The 21,126-nt window shown below is 42.2% G+C and overlaps 4 protein-coding genes across 4 annotated transcripts; all 4 read left to right on the top strand.

Moving 5' to 3' along the window:
- The first annotated feature begins 739 nt into the window (after window positions 1-739).
- On the top strand, window positions 740-3,571 carry LOC102711972 (very-long-chain 3-oxoacyl-CoA reductase 1-like). Its single transcript, XM_006653474.3, has 3 exons — window positions 740-1,397; window positions 2,294-2,363; window positions 3,098-3,571. The coding sequence occupies exons 1-3, from the start codon at window positions 769-771 to the stop codon at window positions 3,353-3,355; spliced, it is 957 nt and encodes a 318-aa protein (XP_006653537.2). The 5' UTR covers window positions 740-768; the 3' UTR covers window positions 3,356-3,571.
- Window positions 3,572-4,298: 727 nt separating this feature from the next.
- Window positions 4,299-7,049, top strand: LOC121054138 (kelch repeat-containing protein 3-like). The gene is made up of 8 exons (XM_040522974.1): window positions 4,299-4,347; window positions 4,604-4,819; window positions 4,897-5,058; window positions 5,213-5,338; window positions 5,947-6,099; window positions 6,282-6,368; window positions 6,473-6,541; window positions 6,626-7,049. The coding sequence occupies exons 2-8, from the start codon at window positions 4,676-4,678 to the stop codon at window positions 6,728-6,730; spliced, it is 846 nt and encodes a 281-aa protein (XP_040378908.1). The 5' UTR covers window positions 4,299-4,347; window positions 4,604-4,675; the 3' UTR covers window positions 6,731-7,049.
- Window positions 7,050-9,910: 2,861 nt separating this feature from the next.
- On the top strand, window positions 9,911-12,805 carry LOC102712253 (very-long-chain 3-oxoacyl-CoA reductase 1-like). Its single transcript, XM_006653475.3, has 3 exons — window positions 9,911-10,631; window positions 11,528-11,597; window positions 12,332-12,805. The coding sequence occupies exons 1-3, from the start codon at window positions 10,003-10,005 to the stop codon at window positions 12,587-12,589; spliced, it is 957 nt and encodes a 318-aa protein (XP_006653538.2). The 5' UTR covers window positions 9,911-10,002; the 3' UTR covers window positions 12,590-12,805.
- A 1,926-nt stretch (window positions 12,806-14,731) lies between these two features.
- On the top strand, window positions 14,732-20,908 carry LOC102704049. Its single transcript, XM_006652365.3, has 6 exons — window positions 14,732-14,895; window positions 14,978-15,045; window positions 15,737-16,157; window positions 16,448-19,756; window positions 19,902-19,962; window positions 20,410-20,908. Exons 1-6 carry the CDS (start codon window positions 14,766-14,768, stop codon window positions 20,549-20,551), a joined length of 4,131 nt encoding a protein of 1,376 aa, XP_006652428.2. The 5' UTR covers window positions 14,732-14,765; the 3' UTR covers window positions 20,552-20,908.
- Window positions 20,909-21,126: the final 218 nt, after the last annotated feature.

Below are 21,126 nucleotides of genomic sequence, written 5' to 3' on the forward strand. Positions count from 1 at the left end.
ATTTAGAAGATGCATTCCTTTAGGCCAAAGGGCCATACAGGAATTTTTCTCATAAAATCCAAAGAAGACCGTTTTATAATATAGAACTATATATATATATATATATATAGTTGCCTCAACTTTTTTCAAACGAGGTCTTAAAAAAAACTTTTTCAAACAACAAACATAGTTTTCTAAAAAATAGTAACATAAACCTTAGACCATGAATATTTTAATTTATGTCCCTATCACACATGGAATTTCTATCGCAGAAATCACTTTTTTTCATGATGCACTTCACACACATCTCTATATTTTTATTTTTTAAACCCTTTTAATAAATATAATTTTATTACTAAACCTCTTACTTTTTATCACCACGCAACTCATTCTGCTACGGTGGAAACACGCTCACACATCAACTAATCACCGTGACGTGAACAAATGGTTTCAAAGGTGAAAATATTTAACCGAAAGATTTAGTAATAAAATTATTTATTAAAAATGTTTTAGAAAACAAAAAATTCCCCATCTCCTGATCTCCTCAGCTGTTCCACGGTGGCGTGTCCATTCAGCCGAGGTGGCACGCCAACCCCACCCAACTCTACCCACGGCAGCTGAGCAGCAGGCCGCCTGCCAGCCCGGCCCGCCCTCTCCTCCTCCCCGCCCCGCGCGCGCTATATCTACACTTCGAACAGATCGCGCTTCGCCTCGCCTCCCGTCGCGGCGCACCCCCCCCCCCCCCCCCCCCCCCCGCACGCGCTTCGCTTTGCCGCCGCGGTCTCCGGAATGGACGTGCTGTCGACGCAGCCGGCGTGGGCGCTGGCGCTGGCCGGGGTGGGCCTCCTCGTGGCGGCGGCCGCCTCGGCGCGCCTGGCGAGGTGGCTCTACGCGGCGTTCCTCCGCCCGGGGAAGCCCCTGCGGCGGCGGTACGGGGCGTGGGCGGTCGTGACGGGGGCCACCGACGGCATCGGGCGCGCCATGGCGTTCCGCTTCGCCTCCGTCGGGATGGGCGTCGTGCTCGTCGGCCGCAGCCCCGACAAGCTCGCCGCCGTGTCCGGGGAGATCAGGGAGAGGCACCCCAGGGTCGAGGTCCGCACCTTCGTCCTCGACTTCGCCGCCGAGGGGCTCGCCGCCAAGGTGGAGGCGCTCAGGGACTCCATCCGGGGGCTCGACGTCGGGGTGCTCGTCAACAGCGCCGGCATGTCCTATCCGTACGCGCGCTACTTCCACGAGGTGGACGAGGAACTGATGCGGAACCTCATCCGCCTCAACGTCGAGGCACTCACGCGTGTCACCCACGCCGTTCTCCCTGGCATGGTGGAGCGCAAGCGCGGCGCCATCGTCAACATCGGCTCCGGCGCCTCCTCCATCCTTCCGTCCTACCCGCTCTACAGCATCTACGCCGCCACCAAGGCGTGAGTACTCCTCATTTCTTCACTTTAACTCTTCACTAGTAGTAGTAGCTACTTTTCTCTATATGTTCTTGATTACTACAGTACTACTATACTACAGTTCTTACTTTTTTTAAACGAATTCTTAGTTGTTTTGACATGGACCACAAGAATGGGGACTGGCACAGTTAGAATGATTAAAACCATACTAAACCCCTTTTTCTTTTTTTTGTCGCATGTTCACTAGTTAAATCTATTAGTACATAATTATGCTTTGATATTGTGAGTTAGTGGGCATTATATCCACCAACATTTTAGGAGAAACCTCCAGGAGTTTATATCATAAGCAATTTTACAATTCTTGAGTAGGTACCGAGAGATACTAAAATTTTAATGTAAAATTAAATACCAAGACGTACCTTCTCAAATACTATAAAATTGCTATTATATCATTATATGCCAATCTTATTTACATGTTGATGGAAAACTTGTGGAGGGAGTAGTAGTTGCTTGATCGGTGGCTCTTTGTTTGATAGCGTGTATACGCTGACTTTTCAGCCTCTTTGTGATGTCGATTTTACTTTTGAAAGCAACATATCTATTTAGTTATCCACATGGTTCTCTTTTTTACATGCTTTTATGTGTTCCACTATTTGGAGGATTGATTGCCAAAGTGTTCATGACAGTATGAGAGAACATTTAAAATTTGGAGTGAAGTGTGAATTGAAGACGATACAGTACTTCATCACAGAAAAAGCATCGATATATGTTTTCTTCCATGTGGCCAATCTTGCATAGATATTTGCTTCAGCACAATTGTGTGACACCGAGCTGCAACTGGATATAACTGAATTCAACTTTAAATGGGATCATATGTCAACTTGAGCGATTCATTCAACCGTTGTTTTCAATCTTTTCAGGTATGTTGATCAATTCTCGAGGTGCCTCTATGTTGAGTACAAGAACAAGGGCATCGATGTGCAGTGCCAGGTACGAAATAACCATCCTTGCCGGCTCATGTATTTCTCTAAATTTACCACCCTGCATCTGCTATCCAGTTTTTGATGCATCACAATAAGCCGGTGTTGCTATCAGTACTCTTTTGTGTATGGAGTACTTGAAGTTTCTATAGGACATGTGATAGGTCATTGGCTACCTGAACTATGAGTTTTCTCCATGGCAGGGTTTTGTCGTACTGTCCTAAGTTGCTAACAGAAAAACTTGTACTGAACTGTGCTGTGCTTGCTGGGATGGCTACGGTGATGATGACATAACGTTCCAACAAGAAACTAAAATCTTCATGACTGAAAACTAAATGCACTGCTACTATGCTTTCAATTCTCCAACTGCTCCTAAGGCAAACCAACATTTGCATGTGGAAGAAATTAATGGGCATGGCAACTGGCATGACTTCGGTTTCATAAAAGCAGTAGGAGGATAGGAGAAATTCACATATTGCTATCAGGCAATTTAAAACTAATCTGTTGGCCGACCTCTACCTGTTTTCGTTTTCGCATCGCAGCCTCGCTGTTGCTGTCGGGAATGTTCTTATCTGGCACCATTTAACAACTGTTTTAAGCAATTAGCAGTGCGGTATTGATCAATTATGTCTCAGCTGCTGCATCAGGATCGCAAAATGTTCCACCGTGCATGGTGATCATGCGCGCATGACACACGAACGAGCAGACTGACTGACTGAACGGTGTGTTTTTGCTGATTTTCAGGTACCCCTGTACGCGGCGACGAAGATGGCGTCCATCAAGAAGGCGTCCTTCTTCGCGCCGTCGCCGGAGACGTACGCCCGCGCCGCCGTGCGCTACATCGGGTACGAGCCGAGGTGCACGCCCTACTGGCCGCACGCGGTGCTGTGGTTCCTCATCTCCGCGTTCCCGGAGCCCATCGTCGACAGGTTCCTCCTCAACATGTCCGTCGGCATCCGCAAGAAGGGCCAGGCCAAGGACGCCAGGAAGAAGACGCTGTGACGAACGACAAGAGAATCGAATCGAGTGATACTGTACTTTCTCCTCCGTAGCCTCCAGGCGTTGCGCGTTCACCCGTCTTTTCTTGATTAATTTCTCCTAATCACGGCGACGAACTGATAGTTGGTTTCATGTAAGATTAAGAATTTAAAGGCCATGTGACACGGACTCGATCTGGCTTTTTTTTTTTAAATAAAGCGCTCTTGCCTTTTGCTAACATGGAGCAACTGGTACACCAGAAAACCTGGTGTTTTTTTTTGGCGAGAAAAAGCGAGCAGATTGTCGGACGGACTGATCCGGTAGAAAAACGAAGGCGCGTTGCCCTTCGGTTTTTCCTTCAGTTCACTGCCGGACTTTGGTATGCTGCCCTATCGTTATGGGTTAGGGTTCATAGGGTAAACACCGCCAAGAGAATAGCCGGGCAGCGACGGCTACAAGGGATGAGAGAGGGGCTCTGATTGGGAAAGACTAACTCTGATTCATTGCTTGATTAGATTGACGATACAATAGATAGTGAGACTTAATCCCTAAGTAACAAACTTGATCTAATCTAACTTTACTCTTAATTCTATCTTATCTCCGGTGCTACAGTACCGCGTGTACTGTTTATCCGCCTGGGGGTTGGGCTCATGGGCCTCGATCCCTCGGCTCCTACCTATAACACTACATCCCTCCTTTCGAGCAGCTCACCCTCGAGCTGCAGAACTACTAGATTGACTTATACGACTCTCTAAATAAAACCTAATATAACTTAAACCTTTTACATCTCGACTGGTGACACAACTATAACTAAAAAAATCGGGTGTTGGTGCCAGCCCGCGTCTTCGTGGCAGCTAGAATCGCCGTCTTCGCCTCCGATGACCCCAACAGCTAGATGTGAAATGTTATGCTTTCTATTTAGTTTCACATTTGTGTTTCTTTGTTGAACAGAGTATTTTCATTGCTGTATCAGGTATCCTTTAGAGCTCAGGAAAGACAAGCCTGCTAAAAATAAGGTGATTCCTCAAATGTCATCGTATGACCAGCCATCTCCTGTTTATGGCTTATAGGTTTTAGGTACTAGATACAGAGTATACTCTGCAGTAATCCATTTTGATAATTCGGACACAGACTAGGCTAGATATGGAATGTCTCTTATTTTTTTAATAAGAAGCGCATGTATGATATGTCGACATAGTCACATTGATTATAAAGTAATGCTTGGATCATTCTTAAAGCATGTTACACTGATTTTTTTTTTGTCATGTATAGACAAAGGATATCAAAAGAAAAGAATCATCAAATGATGCAGAAGCTAATCTTGGTAATGATGAGGATGAGACTATGGAGGACTCAGAAACTACTGGTGGACAGTCTGTGCATGGAGTTTCCAATCACTTGACCAAGAGTCTAACCTTAAATAAAGTTGGCTCAGGCAATAACTCTGACATTCTCTCTGATTCAACAACACAAGAAATACTGCCAGAGGTGTTGCAACAGTTCTATTAGATGTTGGCATACATTCTAATGATCTTTTGTTTCTCATTAGCTTTTGCTGCTTACAGGCAGTGAAACCCAGTGGTCGGATCAATGCATGCATGGCTGTAGGGAAAGATACACTCTATTTATATGGAGGAATGATGGAATTGAAAGATAGAGAAATTACTCTTGATGATATGTATTCACTTAATCTTAGCAAACTAGATGAGTGGAAGTGTATCATACCGGTCAGTTGCAGATTGGTCCTTTCCTTTTTGCCATATTGGTATTTAATTAACGGTGCTATTTATTTTAATCAGAGATAGCAGAAAATTATCTGTTATCATTTTCAACTATTCCCATTTGTTTCTGAGCTTATCCATGCTCATCTTTCTTTTGTAGGCATCTGAATCTGAATGGCTAGAAATTTCTGAGGATGAGGATGATGAAGATGAAGGTGATGATGATGATGATGATGACAATGATAGTGGGGGTGACGCTGATCAGACAGATGAAGATGATGAAGAGGTATGCAAGCCCCCTCCCAGTCATTCAATAACCCTTTTTACGAAAGAAAGGTGTTCTTGTTGCTATCTAAATATCTAATATTTCCTCCGTTCCACATTATAAGACTTTCTGGGGTTGTCTAGATTCACATGTGTGCTAATGAATCTAGACACATAAACAAAACATATACATTGATATGTGAATGGATCTAGTCAAATCTAGAAAGTTTTATAATGTGGAACTAAGAGAGTAGCTGATTCGCGTGGGCTAACAAGGTAATTCCTCGCAAAAGTATTCAAGGTTCAGTCACACATGCTTGGAACCATCTGGTAACCCTGTTCACTGGGAATCCTGATGAGATTCATGATTAGATTGTTCTAGACAAAATCTTGCTAAATTCATGTGGGCGAAGACTTTCTGATTCAGGCATGTTTACATTTTCTCTATAAAGTAAAATACAGATTTTTCAGACAAGGCTGTTTTAATAGACTTGATGTGTTCCACAATTTTGCCACAGACAAAATAGTCTCTCTGGCCTGTTCGATTAGAAATTAGGATTTTGACTAAGACGCTGCATGATGGTTCTACGATGTGGTTATTAATTTCTACTGCTAAATCTGTCTTTATAGTCTGATGAAGATGCCGAGAAGAATGTCGATATGTCCAACGCTGTATCTATAATAAAGGGAGAACGTAAGAACCTGCGAAGAAAAGAGAAGCGTGCTCGGATAGATCAAATCCGGGTTATGCTTGGTCTTTCTGATTCTCAAAGGACTCCAATGGTAATGTTGTGATCAACCTTCATTGTTTTATATTTTGGTTATAGATTTGTCTGAAGAATTCCTGACAAAGACATATATAAATTATTTACTAAGAGGAATTTTTGACCGATAATTTGTTACCTACAGGCTTAAAGTTAACAAATAAAACCATATATCACTTATTTCCATGTTTGTACTTTTAGCCAGGAGAGTCACTAAGAGATTTCTACAAGAGAACAGATAGGTACTGGCAAATGGCTGCATACGAACACACCCAACACACTGGAAAGGTTAGTTTCTCCTCTTAAAGTATCCTCATTGCCCATACTGCATTGCATTATGTAGCTTGCAGATTGTATTAGTTCTGTATTTATTCATGCTTGTCTGATGCCAGGAGCTTCGCAAAGATGGTTTTGATCTTGCCGAAACTCGATACAAGGAACTGAAACCCATACTCGACGAGGTAGATTGACATAATGTGCATTCTTTGAAACAAAAATGGTATTCTGTCTTCTACATGTAACTCACTATTATTCGTCCTCTTCAGCTTGCTGTGCTCGAGGCTGAACAGAAGGCTGAGGAAGAGGCTAGTGCTTCGACTAGTTCCAAGAAGGACACAAAGAAAATCAAGCCGAAGAGTGGCATGAGATAAGCTTTGGTTATAAATGAAGTGTGCTTTAGGCCCGCTTTTTCATCTGGGGATTTTTTTTTCCTTGTGATCCCTGATCCATTCGGATGGTCAGCTCTACACAGGGTATATACATTGTATCTGGGCAGATGGGCTTATAATCCATGGTCAAAAATTTCCAATGTAGTTTCAATCCACTCGTAAACATTCAAGAAGAGTTTATACGCAAATTCTATTCATCGTAATTTTACTACAAGCCCGAGTTCTCTGCTGTGTGCAGCGATGGTGTTGGTGTTTGCCCGTTGGCATGCATTCTTTTGTTCCATTATCCTTGTCGCCGTTTCTAAGCCTCGTCATTCATAAGGTGATTGTTTGCCTTTTTCCATTAGCCATATTTACAAAGATTATATATATATATTTATATATATATATATATATATATATATATATATATATATATATATATATATATATATATATATATATATATATAAAAGGGTGTTTCGGACAAGGGGGCTACATCGAATGTTTGGACACTTATTATAAATAGTAAACGTAGACTATTAATAAAACTCATCTATAATCTTGGACTAATTCGCGAGATGAATCTATTGAGCCTAATTAATGCATGATTAGCCTATGTGATGCTATAGTAAACATGCTCTAATTATGGATTAATTAGGCTTAAAAATTTTGTCTCGTGGATTAGCTCTTATTTATGAAATTAGTTTTTTATTAGTCTATGTTTATTACTTTAAATTAGTGTCTAAACATCCGATGTGACATGGGACTAAAAAATTTAGCTCCATCTAAACAACCCCTTAATCTAAAATTTAAATTTAAGGATAAAAATAAACTACAATAAAAAAAACTTTAAAAAACTTCAAGTCAGTTCTAAATTCGAAGTTAAAATATTTAACTGTTGCCCCATGTGCTCGTGTTATAGTGCAAGCGTCGGAATGTCCTCTTGTACCGTTCGTACGGTGCCGGTGATGGCGTGATGGCGGTGGTTAGCGAGTAGCCGAGCAAACCCATCGTCCAGAGACCAAACGGTTCTCCACGGGTAATCGATGTGTTTTTAAAACTTAAAAACAAATTTTAGTTTGCCTGGTGGATCTGAGTTGATAATAACAGATCATCCGTGAACCAATCCACAGCCATCCCTATTCGGACGAGCGCCGAGTAGCGGTATCCGGCCACGAGGCGAGTTCCGTTTTCGTTGGCACGGAAAGGAAGAGGACGATCGGTTCGACATTTCGATGCGTGATAAAAATGTGATGTTTTGTGCGCGAGCACTGTTGTGGAGTACAAAAGAAAGAAAGCAGGAGGCTTTTGATATGTTCTCAAAAAGAAAAAAGGAGGTTTTTAATACGGTGGCGTGCCTGCCATCTGTGGGACTTTGACCACCCCAATTTACTTCGGCTCATCAAACCTCAACAACCCATAACTGCACCACCTGTCCGCCCAACCGAGCTGGTCCCGGTCCACCACACATCCGTATGGGCCACTCACCCATACATGCATCTCATGTGAGGAGCTGGAACTTGGAACAAGGAGTGTTCGGCCTTTTGCAGTGAGGTGCTCATGGCTGCAGAGCTGAGACAGTAGACTGTTGCTACTCGTATTTTCCATGTTAGACAAGGAGTATTTGCTCTCCTACTATAGCAAACGATTTTGTTCTTTCGAGTTTTTTTTCTAAACTTTGAGTGAAACTAAGGGGTGATTGCTTAACTTTTTAGCGAAAAAACAAATATATTTAGAAAAATAATGAATAAAAATTATATTATGTGTTCTTATCGATGTAAAAGTTAAGATTAAAAAATATACTGTGATGAAAACCCACCAAATTACCTCAAATTTAATGTTTAAAATTTAAATTTTGACTTATTAGCATAAAAAACAAGTGTGCTAGTTTTTCTACGCATACCATAATAGTTTGACAATATACAGTCTCTCCTCATTTTGCATGAGAGATAAAGAGTACAACGCAAGTCCCCATAACATGTGTGGTGAGAAAATGATTGCATGTACAAGCACATGAGAATACAGTATGTATTTATATATTATTAATATTGCATGTCATTGCATAAACAGTACAGAAAAATATATACCGTGCAATTGCGTACACGGGTTTTGAAACTTCTACCTGAAAATTGAAAATTTATGGAGAGATATATTGTGCAGAGTGCATTGCTCGTTTGAAATGTAGGATTTTCGAAACACTGTAAAAGGAAAAATACAATAAAAATATATGGAGAGATATATCGTGCAGAGTGCATTGCTTGTTTGGAATGCATGATTCTCGAATCACTGTAAAAGGAAAAATACAATATTAGAGTGTCCTATCAACCAAAATCCTATAGACGGATAGAGAAACTATGAAAACGACTGCTTGGGTCGAGCACACGAAAAACACATGAATTAAAATTAAAAGAGAGTCATAAAATTTTTGTAAGAGGTTGGACCTCATGTAAAAATCCTCCAAATTTATATATTTTGAGGCATTTCTAAGGAATTTCAAAGAAATTTAGAAGATGCATTCCTTTAGGCCAAAGGGCCATACAGGAATTTTTCTCATAAAATCCAAAGAAGACCGTTTTATAATATAGAACTATATATATATATATATATATATAGTTGCCTCAACTTTTTTCAAACGAGGTCTTAAAAAAAACTTTTTCAAACAACAAACATAGTTTTCTAAAAAATAGTAACATAAACCTTAGACCATGAATATTTTAATTTATGTCCCTATCACACATGGAATTTCTATCGCAGAAATCACTTTTTTTCATGATGCACTTCACACACATCTCTATATTTTTATTTTTTAAACCCTTTTAATAAATATAATTTTATTACTAAACCTCTTACTTTTTATCACCACGCAACTCATTCTGCTACGGTGGAAACACGCTCACACATCAACTAATCACCGTGACGTGAACAAATGGTTTCAAAGGTGAAAATATTTAACCGAAAGATTTAGTAATAAAATTATTTATTAAAAATGTTTTAGAAAACAAAAAATTCCCCATCTCCTGATCTCCTCAGCTGTTCCACGGTGGCGTGTCCATTCAGCCGAGGTGGCACGCCAACCCCACCCAACTCTACCCACGGCAGCTGAGCAGCAGGCCGCCTGCCAGCCCGGCCCGCCCTCTCCTCCTCCCCGCCCCGCGCGCGCTATATCTACACTTCGAACAGATCGCGCTTCGCCTCGCCTCCCGTCGCGGCGCACCCCCCCCCCCCCCCCCCCCCCCCCGCACGCGCTTCGCTTTGCCGCCGCGGTCTCCGGAATGGACGTGCTGTCGACGCAGCCGGCGTGGGCGCTGGCGCTGGCCGGGGTGGGCCTCCTCGTGGCGGCGGCCGCCTCGGCGCGCCTGGCGAGGTGGCTCTACGCGGCGTTCCTCCGCCCGGGGAAGCCCCTGCGGCGGCGGTACGGGGCGTGGGCGGTCGTGACGGGGGCCACCGACGGCATCGGGCGCGCCATGGCGTTCCGCTTCGCCTCCGTCGGGATGGGCGTCGTGCTCGTCGGCCGCAGCCCCGACAAGCTCGCCGCCGTGTCCGGGGAGATCAGGGAGAGGCACCCCAGGGTCGAGGTCCGCACCTTCGTCCTCGACTTCGCCGCCGAGGGGCTCGCCGCCAAGGTGGAGGCGCTCAGGGACTCCATCCGGGGGCTCGACGTCGGGGTGCTCGTCAACAGCGCCGGCATGTCCTATCCGTACGCGCGCTACTTCCACGAGGTGGACGAGGAACTGATGCGGAACCTCATCCGCCTCAACGTCGAGGCACTCACGCGTGTCACCCACGCCGTTCTCCCTGGCATGGTGGAGCGCAAGCGCGGCGCCATCGTCAACATCGGCTCCGGCGCCTCCTCCATCCTTCCGTCCTACCCGCTCTACAGCATCTACGCCGCCACCAAGGCGTGAGTACTCCTCATTTCTTCACTTTAACTCTTCACTAGTAGTAGTAGCTACTTTTCTCTATATGTTCTTGATTACTACAGTACTACTATACTACAGTTCTTACTTTTTTTAAACGAATTCTTAGTTGTTTTGACATGGACCACAAGAATGGGGACTGGCACAGTTAGAATGATTAAAACCATACTAAACCCCTTTTTCTTTTTTTTGTCGCATGTTCACTAGTTAAATCTATTAGTACATAATTATGCTTTGATATTGTGAGTTAGTGGGCATTATATCCACCAACATTTTAGGAGAAACCTCCAGGAGTTTATATCATAAGCAATTTTACAATTCTTGAGTAGGTACCGAGAGATACTAAAATTTTAATGTAAAATTAAATACCAAGACGTACCTTCTCAAATACTATAAAATTGCTATTATATCATTATATGCCAATCTTATTTACATGTTGATGGAAAACTTGTGGAGGGAGTAGTAGTTGCTTGATCGGTGGCTCTTTGTTTGATAGCGTGTATACGCTGACTTTTCAGCCTCTTTGTGATGTCGATTTTACTTTTGAAAGCAACATATCTATTTAGTTATCCACATGGTTCTCTTTTTTACATGCTTTTATGTGTTCCACTATTTGGAGGATTGATTGCCAAAGTGTTCATGACAGTATGAGAGAACATTTAAAATTTGGAGTGAAGTGTGAATTGAAGACGATACAGTACTTCATCACAGAAAAAGCATCGATATATGTTTTCTTCCATGTGGCCAATCTTGCATAGATATTTGCTTCAGCACAATTGTGTGACACCGAGCTGCAACTGGATATAACTGAATTCAACTTTAAATGGGATCATATGTCAACTTGAGCGATTCATTCAACCGTTGTTTTCAATCTTTTCAGGTATGTTGATCAATTCTCGAGGTGCCTCTATGTTGAGTACAAGAACAAGGGCATCGATGTGCAGTGCCAGGTACGAAATAACCATCCTTGCCGGCTCATGTATTTCTCTAAATTTACCACCCTGCATCTGCTATCCAGTTTTTGATGCATCACAATAAGCCGGTGTTGCTATCAGTACTCTTTTGTGTATGGAGTACTTGAAGTTTCTATAGGACATGTGATAGGTCATTGGCTACCTGAACTATGAGTTTTCTCCATGGCAGGGTTTTGTCGTACTGTCCTAAGTTGCTAACAGAAAAACTTGTACTGAACTGTGCTGTGCTTGCTGGGATGGCTACGGTGATGATGACATAACGTTCCAACAAGAAACTAAAATCTTCATGACTGAAAACTAAATGCACTGCTACTATGCTTTCAATTCTCCAACTGCTCCTAAGGCAAACCAACATTTGCATGTGGAAGAAATTAATGGGCATGGCAACTGGCATGACTTCGGTTTCATAAAAGCAGTAGGAGGATAGGAGAAATTCACATATTGCTATCAGGCAATTTAAAACTAATCTGTTGGCCGACCTCTACCTGTTTTCGTTTTCGCATCGCAGCCTCGCTGTTGCTGTCGGGAATGTTCTTATCTGGCACCATTTAACAACTGTTTTAAGCAATTAGCAGTGCGGTATTGATCAATTATGTCTCAGCTGCTGCATCAGGATCGCAAAATGTTCCACCGTGCATGGTGATCATGCGCGCATGACACACGAACGAGCAGACTGACTGACTGAACGGTGTGTTTTTGCTGATTTTCAGGTACCCCTGTACGCGGCGACGAAGATGGCGTCCATCAAGAAGGCGTCCTTCTTCGCGCCGTCGCCGGAGACGTACGCCCGCGCCGCCGTGCGCTACATCGGGTACGAGCCGAGGTGCACGCCCTACTGGCCGCACGCGGTGCTGTGGTTCCTCATCTCCGCGTTCCCGGAGCCCATCGTCGACAGGTTCCTCCTCAACATGTCCGTCGGCATCCGCAAGAAGGGCCAGGCCAAGGACGCCAGGAAGAAGACGCTGTGACGAACGACAAGAGAATCGAATCGAGTGATACTGTACTTTCTCCTCCGTAGCCTCCAGGCGTTGCGCGTTCACCCGTCTTTTCTTGATTAATTTCTCCTAATCACGGCGACGAACTGATAGTTGGTTTCATGTAAGATTAAGAATTTAAAGGCCATGTGACACGGACTCGATCTGGCTTTTTTTTTTTAAATAAAGCGCTCTTGCCTTTTGCTAACATGGAGCAACTGGTACACCAGAAAACCTGGTGTTTTTTTTTGGCGAGAAAAAGCGAGCAGATTGTCGGACGGACTGATCCGGTAGAAAAACGAAGGCGCGTTGCCCTTCGGTTTTTCCTTCAGTTCACTGCCGGACTTTGGTATGCTGCCCTATCGTTATGGGTTAGGGTTCATAGGGTAAACACCGCCAAGAGAATAGCCGGGCAGCGACGGCTACAAGGGATGAGAGAGGGGCTCTGATTGGGAAAGACTAACTCTGATTCATTGCTTGATTAGATTGACGATACAATAGATAGTGAGACTTAATCCCTAAGTAACAAACTTGATCTAATCTAACTTTACTCTTAATTCTATCCTATCTCCGGTCTACAGTACCGCGTGTACTGTTTATCCGCCTGGGGGTTGGGCCCATGGGCCTCGATCCCTCGGCTCCTACCTATGACACCTATCCACGCTGTTCTTGAAATTGCTCGGTTGCCCTCAAACTGTAGGTGAAAGGTTGTGATGAAGACCCGTGTTTTTTTCTAGGCTAACGGAGAAATACGTGGATGATTTGTCCCAAACCGTAGGAGTGAGCGACCTCACTCTGCAAGTGTTTCCGGTCGGGGTTGTTAGAGCAAGTTCAATAGTATAGCCAACTACTAGCTCCAAAATTCGTCTATAGTCAATTTAATAGCCAATTCATACGATAGTTACCTACAAAATATCGATACATGGTCTCACATGTCATATATATATTTTGTCTTGGAGTCCGTGTGTAGCTGTTCTCTTTTATCTTTTTAAAATATACTTATAACTTGCTATTGTACCTGCTCTTATTCATGAGTTAACGGATGATAATTTAAATCAAACGTGTCGTGGTCGTCGTATTCTCTGTACACCCTCTTATTCTCCCTTGTATCGAGGCTGAATTTTCAGTTCGACTGGTATTTTAGGCCCAATATCCTCTCAAAATTATTTTTCTAGGTCGCTCTAGGCCCACCCTACTCCTATTTCCTGTTCGACTTATTTTTTTATTTGTAGCAATTTGATTAAAAGTGATTTTAAATCGAAATTTATACTTGTAATCCTTTTTGAAAAAAGTTGTCCCCATTAAAATCATAGCCTTTAAGAGATTCAACGAAATATTTCAATGTCATAAGTTGTACTATGAGAAAGTCTTTCCACCTAGAGTTGTTAAAAAGTCTTGGACTAAAAGTTTATATATGTATTCACCAAATGTGTTTTTCCTTTTTTATTCACGAGGAACCTTCTTATTATGTTTATAGTTTCTAAAATAGAAAGTTTTTAAAACTATATAGAAAGTCATTGGAAATTGTATATATATCCTAATTTCTTGCACCATCTGTTTTTAATACACGATGGTTTTAACTTTTACGTATTTGACCATTGGTCTTATTTTAAAAGATAAACTATGCTTAAAATACACGGAGTAATAAATCAGATCATAAATAAATAATAATTAAGAAAGTTTTTAATAAAATAAATATTTAAATATGTGTTAAAAATTAATGACTGTTATGTATAGACTCCCACTTGTGAATAGAACGCATGCTTACCTATTAACTGTTCTTCTCATTTTCAAACATTAGAGCATCTTCGAGAGACGTGTAAAATTAATTCCTAAAACCGAATTTTGAGAACAAGAATATGTTTCTAATACAAGTTATTTATTTTTTAGATTTTTATTGGAGAAGTGTGTATTTTTATACATAGTATATTTAAGATAATTTTAATATATTGTTTTAGAAAGTAAAATGTTAGTACTCTCCCGGTGATGCTGAATCGACTATTTCTGACCGAGTCTTCAAAGTGCTGTCTAGGTTTTTACGGGTCGGCGAAACCTAATAAAGGAAAAAGAAACAAATAAAGCCAATAAAAGCACCCCTCTCCTCAAAAACCCCACGCCGCTCCGTCTCCCCTTCTCTCTCTCACTGGCGGCGGGGAACGCACCCCCCGCAATGGCCGCCTCGCCGCCGCATGTGCGCTCCGACTGCGGGGAGGCCCCCGTTTCCCTTTTCATCGACACCGACCTCGGCACCCGCTTCGCCCTGCTCGTCGCCGCCGACTCCACCGTGCGCGACCTCAAGTGTACGACCCTCCTCGCTTCTCCTCTCCTCTTCTCGAACCCGCGAGTAACTCGACTGATTCGTGTTTTTCCCTGAGCGCGCAGCGATGGTGGCCGCGGAGCACGCCGTCACCTTCCCCGACATCGGCACCGTCGCCGTGAAGTCCTTCCAGGTCCTAATTCATGGCTTTTGGTCAGCTTTTATTTATTTTCTCCAGCATCGTATCGCGATCCTCGCTTAGATTTAGGATAAGAATATAGTTGGGGATGAGTTTATGTTTCAGGAGCATATATAGTAGAGCATGAGTTCGCATCTCATGGGATCTCTCGATAGAGAATTTGCTGAGTGTTTTTGTACCTGATCAGGTGTTTCAGTCGGTGGGGTAGAAATGGTACTAATGTTTAGGGTATGGTCCCTTTGAGATCAGACAAAGTCCATTTGATTTGTATTTGCTTGGATGTTTAGTGAATTGACTTGTGATCAGCTGGATGCACCCTGCTCTGCTGATCCTGCAATGTGCCCTGCTAGCAAAGGTCCGTGGAGGTCCGTGGGGTTAGCTCTTTCACACGATTCCTCTGTAATGGTTCTTTTGTTTCCATCCCAAGTTCCCAACTTGTGAATTCTAAATGGAGATGTAGTGACTTTTAGTGGAATGGGACACAATTTAGAAATGTATATACTGCATGTCACACAAACTGGTGTTGTTGTAAAATGTTGCATGCTTATATTCTTGAAACGATGTATATTTTGATTCAGACAATAGGGAGCATTATGTTTCCTCACAGTTTTAGACCATACAATAGATTGCATGTGTAATCAAAGGATAGTGCCAAGTTTCTAAAAGTAGTATGAATTTTTACCAGGTGCGACGGAAGGGTGCACTGTATCACCTCTCTGATTTGATGACAATAAGGAGTGCCTTCGCCAAAATCAAGACTGGATGCTTTCTTCATGTTAATATGACAGTGGCAGTGACAGACACTCTCTGCACTTCTTCAATGGAAGATGGAAAAAGATCCAATGAAGGTTTTCCTGGAGTTGAAGTTGATTTTGACAAGGATGTTCATAAGATACCTGCGTCAATATCAAAAAATGCAAATGGTCTGCCTGGGCTGGAAGATTCTAGCATTGCTGGAATGGAAAAGAAAAGGAAAAGGCGTCAACCAGAGGTTAGTAGGGAAGTTGTTTCTACTCAAGAAATGACAAAGCCATCAACTGGAGCAATGGAGGTACCAGGAACCATTGGTCAAGTCCTACTTCATAAAAGCAACCAAGAGCTGCAAGGTAATAAGACCCTAGGATTCTTTCGTGACATGATGCAAATTTTTTTGGAATTCTTTTTTTTGGAGGTACAAGAAAATCGGATACTGTGTGACATCCTTTGTGCTTGCATTAGTCATAATAATTGTAGGATATGGTTAATTTACGAACTATGCATACCATGTCCAGATTTTGGCTTTGATGCATGTCATAGACAAAAAATGTAAGATTGGATTCTTCAAATACATGTATATATTGGCTCACACACTCATCATGCTCAGTTTCCTCATATCCAAAAAAATTCTGTTTCTCAGGTGATGATCCATGTAAAGTTGAATTGACTAGCAGAAACAATAGTGGAGGCCAGGGGACTAAACATATTCAGTTGATGAGTGATGCGCAGGAAACTACTGATCAAGGGATTGGTGATCCTGTTCATAACGAATATAAAGATCTGACCACTGGAGATATGGTTTATTCTTCTGAAGTTGTAGCTGGTGCAGAAAAATCTACACAAGGGAGATGTGATGAAGGTGTTGTTGAAACAAGTAAAATGCAGAAAGCCAACACAAGCAAAAGTATCTTGGAGAACATACAGTCAGCTGGCCTTATTTCTCAACGCAAGAAGCGGAGGAAAGCAAAGAACCCTGTTGACATGGTTTCTCTGGATATTGCTGATCAGTGTGGGACTAAACATGTTCAGCTGATGAGTGATGCTCAGGCAACTCCTGATGTTGTTGCTGATCAAGAGATTGATGATCTTGTACACAAGAAATATAAAGATCCAAACATTGGAGATATGGTCAATTCTTCAGTAATTGTAGCCAGTGCAGAAAAATCTACAAAAGGAAGACATGATGAAGGTGTTGTTGAAACAAGTAAAATGGAGAAAGTCATCACAAGCAAAAGCATAGAGAAGAAGCGGAAGAAAGGAAAGAAGGTTAGTTCTGTTGGCGTGGAGTCTCTGGATATTGCTGGAGAAAAAGATCAGTATGGTACTAAACATGTTCAGTTGGTCAGTGATGCCCAAGTAACTACTGATCCGGTTGCTGATCAAGGGATTGATGATCTTGTACATAAGGAATATAAAGATCCAGCCATGGGAGATATGGTTAGTTCTTCTGAAGCGTTTGCTGGTGCAGGAGAATGTACAAAACCAAGACGTGATGAAAGTGGTGTTGAAACAAGTACGTTCGAGAAACCCAGCACAAGCAAAATCATCTTGGAGAAGACGCAGTCAGCAGGCCATACTTCTCAACAGAAGAAGCACAAGAAAGCAAAGAAGGTTAGTTCTATTGACATAGGGTCCCTGGAGGTTGCTGGAGAAAAAGATGAGTGTAGCCGGTATGGAGAGAATTTAGTCAAATCAGGTAAGTTTGCTACTCAAGGCAAGATTGTCAATGACCCTCTTGATCAACAGATCTTAAGCAATGTGCAATCAGAGGATCCTAATATAATAGAAAATCCATGTGGTGATGGGAGGCAAAAGAAGAAGAAGAAGAAGACAAAACATCAGTCAGAGTCTTCAAAGGGTGCTGATCTTACTCATGATGTGACAAAATCATCTGGATTAATTACAAATGAAATCTCAATACATGCTTCTCCCTTAGATCCAAAGCAAATAATGCCAGCCACAACAGGACAAGGAACAGTTAGTCACAAAAAGAAGTCTGATGTAAGCCTGGATGTAGCAGCAGCAAAAGCGATTGATGAGGTACTGGCAGATTTAAGATCCACTGATAACATAACTGAGGATTTGGATGAACATCAGTTAACAGGACAAGAACACCAAGTCAGCAATGTACTAGGAGTGCATGGAAACACTCTGGGTAAAGGTGGACTTAGTGCAGTGTTACCTCCGAAATATCCAGCGGTGATTCAGTCTGATGCTTCTGCCAGCTCACCTAGTCATAATAAGGACAAAGGAAACCAATTGAAAGTACTGCCAACAGTACATGAATCATCTCATTTTTCAGGTGTACCTGAAGAAAGTGCAAATGCAGAACTAAGAAAATCTGTTTCTTTGAGGCCTTCTGACAACACAAGTGATTATAATAACATTTCAACTGAAAATGTTGTATTGCAAGATGATGACAAAAATAAAACCACTAAACGTCTGAGAAAGAAGATTTCCTTGAAGCACGTCCCTACAGATAATGGTAAAACTATTCAGTCTTTGGATGAGCAAGTTAACCAGGTTGCTACAGAGAATTTAAACAGAGAAAATGCTTCCAAAGCAGATTTGGTTAGAGGAGGTTCTGTAACTGATGGCCCTGCATTTACTGTTGAAAAAATACAGAAGAAAAGCAAGTCTTCCAAGATTCATACGCCTAAAGTCCAGCAGGGTAATCATTCTACACATTTCGAAGATAGCAAATCCACTAAGGACAGCCAGGGCAAATGCATAAGTTATATCGGTGAGAGTGAAACCCATAATAAGGAAACTGCAGAAGGAACTCCAACACAATCACCTGCAGTTCAGGAAGATGCCACAGCTCTCAGAGCTTCTACCCCTAATACTCGAAAGGGAAGAAAGAAATCTTCCAAGACTGAACTTCAGAGTCAGAGTTCTGCTTTGGAGCATGGTTCTGATGTAGATTTGATGAACTTCAAGGCTGAATGTGTTACAGTCAGTCCTGAAAAGTCTGTTGTTGCTGTTGAACCAAATGGAAAAATCAACTTCCTTGACCATTTTAGCCCCAGTGGTGCTGATGACCCATATGTTTCTGCAGAAAGCAAAGAAAACAACAAAGAGGAAACAGTAAGAGAAGTTGAGGATGAAAGTAACAAAAGAAAACCGGATATGCAGTCTCAGATCGTTGGTAGTGCTAAACTAAATGATCTGCTAGAGTCTCATCTTCATATAGAAAAAACTAAACCAACCAATTATTTTCCTGGTGATGTGGGTGTGCCATCTGATTCAACAGAAAATATGGACATAACAAATGGAAATGGGAAGAAAGGCAAGGAGAAGAAGCGGAAGAGGAAATCGGATTTACTCAAGTCTGTTCCACAGAAGGTAGATCCAAACAGTGATCATAAAGACATCAACAGTGGTGTGCATGATTTGCCATTTTCTGTTGCACAGGAAGGAGGAATGGAGCATGACAGTAAAGAGAATAACAATGATGTAATTTGGAACAGTAGTATCCTGACACGGGACCCAAAAGATACCACATTTGATAGCAGTCTTGTAAAGAAGCTTAACCAAAGCAATGTTGGTTCTGATAATCAGGGTCATGAGTGTATGGACAAAGAACAAAGAAAGTACAGGTCTCAGACAAAGCCTCATACTGAGAGTAAAAATGCAGATGGATTAATCAATGGAAGGGCAGATCCAAATTCCAAGTCTATAAAAAATCTTGTTAAGAGCTTTTCCATGAGCCCACCAGCATCGAGTGACAGCACACAGGGCACACCGTCAACTGGTCGCTTTCGACTAGCAGTCCGGAAAGTTCCAAGAAAAAGGTATGAACAAACCAATGGCAAATCCAAAAAATACAAAGGCACTGCTACAATTTTCAATGCGGCCAGCAGTGATGGCTCTGATGATGAATTGCGCACTGTGAGTGCAAAGGCTGCCATTGAAACTTCAGATGATTCATCCACATCCGCTGACTCAGGTGGGATTCAGGGGGGGGGGGGGGGGGGGTGGGAGCAAGAGAAGGCAAAAGTGTGATTAATATGAATTATTTTCAGTCATACCATCTGATATGCTTAGCTCGCTTATGAAAGTGATCTGGTTGATGTCATGATGTGCCTTGACAGGTATTTCATCTGCAGCTCATGATGAAAGTGGTGAACCTGATGACGATGGCAATGCATCACTGTAAGTTCTCTAATTGACAAGGAGAATTATCTTTGATTTATTTGCTGTAATGTAGATGCAGGTCTTCATGTCTGCAGTAGGAATTATGTTTCCTTTGATTTGTTTGTAATGTAGATGATCTAGTACAGATATTGCATGGTACGGAGTTTTGAGGACCATCAACAAACAGAAACTTGTAGGATTTGCAGCTCAATGAGATGCACGCTAGTAAAGGGTCGTCACTCTCTTTTCACTGACATGAGGACCTGCATCTAGCGGCAAATCCTCTTTGGAGTCTCAAATCCTAGACTCCTTTCCACATAGTCGATAGGGGTTTCCAAAATTTTGTAGAATCACCTGATGTATTTCTCATGAGAATCACTTTGAAGAACACTGCTTGTTCCTTCTGGTCTTTGCTCTAGGTGAGGCGCGCTAACACCTTTTATATATTTATTTCCATTTGTTTAGGTCACAGAAATCTCTAAAAGGGAAGCTAGATATTGGCTCCATCCTCAGAGGCTCTTCTAGTTACAAGGCGGCTAAGCAGAAACAAGCAGAGCAATTGGATGACACCGAGGTGCCTGATAGCCAGCCAGTGGACATTTTTTGAGACAATCTGATACTTAAATGAAGAAGCACAGACGCCAGCTTCAGTTTTCCGCTATTTCCATCCAACCTGATATGACAATGAATTGTATGCATGCCCTGGGTTTTGAGCATTATCGCATATTACTAGTAGCTCAACCAGCCTTGGTATCATGGAGGGGAAAGCAAAATGCCCTAGGCCAACGTTATGACTAGGCGGATCTGCTTGTCGATTCTCATGTTACCACACAATTTTGTTGGTTCTTGAAACTTTAAAAGTGTTTTGCCTGATACTACCGTGGCTATTTATGATAGTAGCGCAATGCGCAACTGCTCAGGCTTTGTGTTCTAGTAATACTAATTACAACTCCCAGTTACCTACTGTCTCCCTCTATTTCACAACCTCTATTTCACAATGTAAGACTTTTTAATCTTATCTAAATTCACACACACACACATGGATTGAAGCTCACAAGCGTTTTATAGTCAGGTCTGGTCTGGCACTATTCCATGAACAAACTGGATGTTTTATGCGACTTCATTCAAAAGATCACACGCTGCAATTCTCATCATGCGTCAAAGCATGCATCAAATCAAGTG

The sequence above is a fragment of the Oryza brachyantha genome, chromosome 4 (genome assembly GCF_000231095.2).
Source record: "Oryza brachyantha chromosome 4, ObraRS2, whole genome shotgun sequence".
In the NCBI taxonomy this organism is placed as follows: Eukaryota; Viridiplantae; Streptophyta; class Magnoliopsida; order Poales; family Poaceae; genus Oryza; species Oryza brachyantha.